The sequence below is a fragment of the Manihot esculenta genome, chromosome 10 (genome assembly GCF_001659605.2).
Source record: "Manihot esculenta cultivar AM560-2 chromosome 10, M.esculenta_v8, whole genome shotgun sequence".
Taxonomy (NCBI): domain Eukaryota; kingdom Viridiplantae; phylum Streptophyta; class Magnoliopsida; order Malpighiales; family Euphorbiaceae; genus Manihot; species Manihot esculenta.
This window is the reverse complement of record NC_035170.2, coordinates 16,591,795-16,596,938: the sequence shown is the minus strand read 5'-3', so window position 1 is coordinate 16,596,938 and position 5,144 is coordinate 16,591,795. Positions and strand designations below refer to the sequence as shown.

Here is a 5,144-nt window from a genome sequence, read left to right as displayed (position 1 = left end):
TCATTTTTCCTTTCGGAAATATAAATTTATGGATCTCTGATTGCCACTGCTCAATAAGGCAATAATTAAGTGCCAACTGTATCACGCTATAAAAACATGTATGCCATAGGTGAGATATTATTTGCTCTGGAATATCATCCAAATGCAAAATTGTATCGGTTCTTTTACAACATATCGCTCCACTTCCTATAATTTGTTGCCGTATAGTCTCAGACCGATATTCTATTTGTGCATATAACAATGATGAATTATTGGGACCCGATAAAATATAATTACAGCGGTCACGACGGCTGCATCTTTTCTCCATATCTAATTATATAAAATAATATACAATATCACAGTACATTGAAATGCTATACTAATACACATTTACTAACTTTATTATAATTAAATTCACCAACAATATTCAAATATCATATTAAATTATCATTTATAAATTTTTATAAAACTTAATCCCAATCAATTTATCTCACTAAATCACAATAAAATATATACTTTTATTAAATATATTCTATCCAAAAATAAAAATAAATATTCAATCAACATATTATATTATCAATTATAATTTTCTAATACACTTCATAACACTTAATTATTTAAACTAAACTGAATAAAAATTATTAATACATTATATCACGTTATATATTTTAAAACTAAATTAATTATCAATATTTATTTTTTTCACTAAATCACAATAAAATTTATTTATCACTACACTAATATACGTTCATTAAACTTTTTTTATCCAAAACCACAATATATATTCAATCACCATATTAAATTATCAATTATAAATTTCTAATACACTTAATAACACATAATTTTTTTATTAAACTAAAACAAATTATTAATTTATTATAACTAAATCATATTATATATTTTAAATCTAAATTAATTATCAATATTATATTTTTTCACTAAATAATAATACAGAATTTGACACTATAATAATATACATATACTAAAAATATTCTATCCAAAAATCACAACAAATACTACTAATTCATTTTATTCTAAAATTACCATAATTATTAATAAACTAATTTTTTCAACTAAATCATAATTGTGTAAATTGTCAATTCATATAATAATAAAAATTAATTTAAATATTAATTACAATAATATATTAATTATTTATCTAATTATTTAATTAATATATTAAAATAATATAATTTTAATGAGAACACTAAATAAAATATCTAAATGTGTTTTTTAATTATCATTTTTCTAAAACATGTTATAACATTACATTTTCTTATAAATAAATACGAATAAAAAAATATTTATAAAAATATTAGTGGTCTAGATTAAACGACATATAAAAAAAAATGTTGGTGGTGGTGTTAAATGAAATTGGAATAATACGGCTATAAAAAAGCTAGATTTATTTAAATTATTTATAATTTTTATTCATTTTATTTTTTATATATTAAAAACGATTTTTTTTTTTAATTTTTTAATTATATTTATTTTAAGAATATTAAATTTTATTAAATATTAAAAAATATTTAAAAAACTACACAAGGGTAATTAAAAAGAGAATGCCTCTAGTGGAATAGGAGATAGAGAAGGGTAATTTAAACTTTTATTATTGATTAACGATTAAAATGACTAAATTTGGATGGTAGTCCTTCGACCTTACAGAGATATTTTAATTTAATTTATAAATATAAAAATATTTGAATTAATTAAATCAAATTATCGAAATATAATAATAATTATTACTACTTTTAAAATGAAAAAGATGTGCTATATTGCATTAGAATGATAAATGAAAACTTACTAATAGATCCTTAGGTTTTTAATAAATTCATTACTTAGTTTCTATTATTCTTTAACTCAATTAAAATGCTCGCTATAATCCAGAAATACTACTTTTTAGTCCTTATATTACATATTTATTAAGATACAAAAGTAAAAAATGCTCCTGTTATCTCTGTCCTTATTCGCAATGTTCAGCTCTTCCAAGGCTGTTCATTCTCCTTCTTTGCCATCAATTATAACCAATACAATCAAGATTTTTTCACTTTCAAATTTTCCACTCCTTCAACTTGGCTTAGTCTTGATTGTCTCATTTTTGTTATTTCTGCTCTCTATTCCTAGTTGTCACCACCGACTCCAATGGTGATCCATCAGCGACGAGATGAGTAAAATTTCTGTCAAATCTTTAAAGTTTAGATTAGTCTTTATTTTGGTAAGTTTTCTCCAGCACCCACTTATATATTCTTTGTCTCCCAGCTCTTGTGTGTCCATCTCACGCGCAATTATTGCTCTTTTGAGATACGATGAATAGGCAATTTCCATCAGCCGAGACCTCTCCTCCATGAGACGGCCTAAAAACCATCAGTCTAGTTAGCGAGGAAGGCAGTAAGGAATCTTCATTACCATCAGTACAATGCTTCCAAAGCATGCCTTTGGTTCTCTCCTGATCCTCTAGATCATTTACTTCCTCCCATGCGGTGATGGTCGTTGTTATTACACTCTCCTCTTTAAAATCAATTGCTTCATGAGAAAGCCCCATTAGGGTCTCTTCGATGGAGGGTCAACAATGAGGGTTGAATTGTCATTTCGGCAATGGCCATTGAATCACAACTGAATTTATCGATCATCTTCTAGCAGTGTAGTAGGGATGGGGGGTATTTTGAGCATTAAATTTTTATCTTTCTACCTTGACTGTTAATAAATTCATTTGATTAACGGTAAATGTAATAAAAGGACTAAAAAGTAATATTTTTTGAATGATGGAGGTTAATCGACTAATCCTGAACTTACAGACAAGGAATAGCGTAGACTAGTGACTTGATTAAACTTAATTTTCCTTGTATTAATTTCCATTCTAGCTGCTTGACTTGCCAGTGATTTTAACGCTTCTCCTCCTCACCTCTTCTACAAAAGCTTCTATATTCCTATTGGAGGAACTACCCTCGGCCACTGCGGCCACCGCCGCTGCCTTCCATTTCAATGCATTCTGCTTCAGCTCTGCTGCCTTGGGCCCTACAGTTGCCTCAAGCAAGCATTTCTGCACCTTGTCCCGTGTAATCAACTTGTTTTCAGCCTCTCCACGGGACATTCTAACACCAACCTTAAAAACGTCCACCAAGTACTTGGCATCAGTCACTTGATCACCCCACTGAGGGAAAGCCACCACCGGCACGCCGGAGGCGAGTGCTTCCATTGAGGAGTTCCATCCACAGTGGGTCAAAAAGCATGCAACTGATGAGTGAGCTAGAACTCTTTCTTGTGGACTCCACTTTACAATTTTTCCCTTGTCTCCTACTTTCTCCAAGAATCCATCTGGGAGATCAACAGGTTTAAAGGCTGAATTTTCAGGAGGCGATCTAAAAACCCACAAGAAAAAAACACTAGAATTCAATAGCCCATAAGCAAGTTCATTAAGCTGGACCTGCTTCAAGCTCACGATACTACCAAGAGAAACATAAACAACAGATGAGGGTGGCTTGGACTCGAGCCATTCCATGCAATCATCAGCCTTCAAGAAATCTCCCAGGACGGTTGTTGTTGGAGCTTTAGGGTCCTTAAACAGTGGACCAACAGGCATGATACTACAATACTTGGACATATACTCAATAAGATCATTTTCTAGTTCTTGAAATGTTTCCATCAAAATGCAGAAAGGCTTATCAAGATTCTTGAACTGGTCCAAAACTACGCTCCTTAAGAAAGGATAAGGAGTTGAAGGATGTAAGAAGCTAGGCACTTCATCATATCTCAGAAGAGGCACACAAGGCAACTGAACATCGATCTCTGCGTTTTCCTCACTAGGAAAAGGCACAAGACGATGAAAGTAATGGTAATAAGCTGAGAAACAAGCACATGACTGAATCCAACGCATTGCAGAAGGAATACCAAGACTTGCAGCTACATCAGAAACACAAAGAAAGTGATGAACTGAGATCCAGAAAATAGGGTTTTACAATGGGTTCTGTAAAACTGAAAAAGCTTAGACCTAGAGGAGAGTATTTCTTCTTTTATATGTTTTCTTTTGTCTGCTAGTGACGCGTTAATAGAACGTATATCATTGGACCACCTGTCCCTGCTACGTTGATACGGACGTACGAGGGAATCAGATCTCTGTCCCATGCGTAACGGCCCCTGATTCTCCCCGGGCGTGCATGCATATGGACCCACATGACGGACGAGTGGGTCTCCCTCCTGATTCCGGACTGGACCGAAAGATAAGTCATGGGCTGAGCCCAAGAAGGACCTATTCATCGGGCCTAAGAGGTTAGGCCGGCCTGATTGAGGAAATTGATTGGAGTCCGATCTGGAGGGGGATGGGCTGGACCAGTCTCACGGGGGAGGACTTGGACTCCCCGAATGATGGGCTCACGATATGGGCCTAGCCCCAGTCCAGGGTTGAGAAATCCAGCGGTCATCAATTGCCCCTTTACCTTCTCGTCAGTTATTGTCTGGCTGATGAGGGGGTAAATACCGAGAGTCATCATGACCGCGCCGCCAAAGGGCAAAACTGTTCAAAACATCTTTTCGGCTCTTTATTATTTCACATTTTGAATTCTCTCTGTCTTCTCGGAAAGCTTGCTTCTCTTCTGCTCTCTGTTCTCCTTTGCCTTCTTCCGCTTATCCATCTTTACTGTGTTTCAGGTACGCTTTCTTATTCATCCATGGAAGGTCCTAAACTTCCCGAAGTTTTTTATCTTAAATCATGCATCACTTCTTCTTCCATAACTAAGTTCATTTCTCGGAGGTACTTAAATACTCCGCTTTATTTTATTCGAGCTCCCCTCCAGAATGAGAGGATAGTTCTTCCAAATCCTTCCCCTCCTGGTTTGATAGATCCCCAAAAGGGTCGTAGTATAGTCTTTTTCCTTAAGCAACGGGACCTTGGCTTGACTTTCCCGTTTACCCCTTTCTTCGTCGAGGTTTTTCGGTACTTCGGGATATCCCCCCGAATGTTGTCTCCAAATTCCATTTTGTTCATGTGTTGCTTCGAATCTATCTGCTTGCGCTGGGGTTTTACGTCCACGGCGTGTCTATTCGCTACTTTCTTCCGTCTTGTTAAGGCGATCCAAAATTTTTACTACTTTGCCCCCCGTGGAGGGCTATCTCTCTTCACGGGCTATAAGGACTCAATAAAGGGCTAGGTAGAGAGTTTCCTTGTGGCA

General features: G+C 34.5%; 1 protein-coding gene across 1 annotated transcript; it reads right to left on the bottom strand.

Moving 5' to 3' along the window:
- Positions 1-2,836: 2,836 nt before the first annotated feature.
- LOC110624178 (gallate 1-beta-glucosyltransferase 84A24-like) lies at positions 2,837-3,890 on the bottom strand. Its single transcript, XM_021769294.2, has one exon. The coding sequence runs from the start codon at positions 3,851-3,853 to the stop codon at positions 2,837-2,839; it is 1,017 nt and encodes a 338-aa protein (XP_021624986.2). The 5' UTR covers positions 3,854-3,890.
- Positions 3,891-5,144: the final 1,254 nt, after the last annotated feature.

Bases quoted from the DNA above. Each gene is read 5' to 3' on its own strand.
- LOC110624178 (XM_021769294.2), bottom strand. From the start codon at position 3,853: ATGCGTTGGATTCAGTCATGTGCTTGTTTCTCAGCTTATTACCATTAC.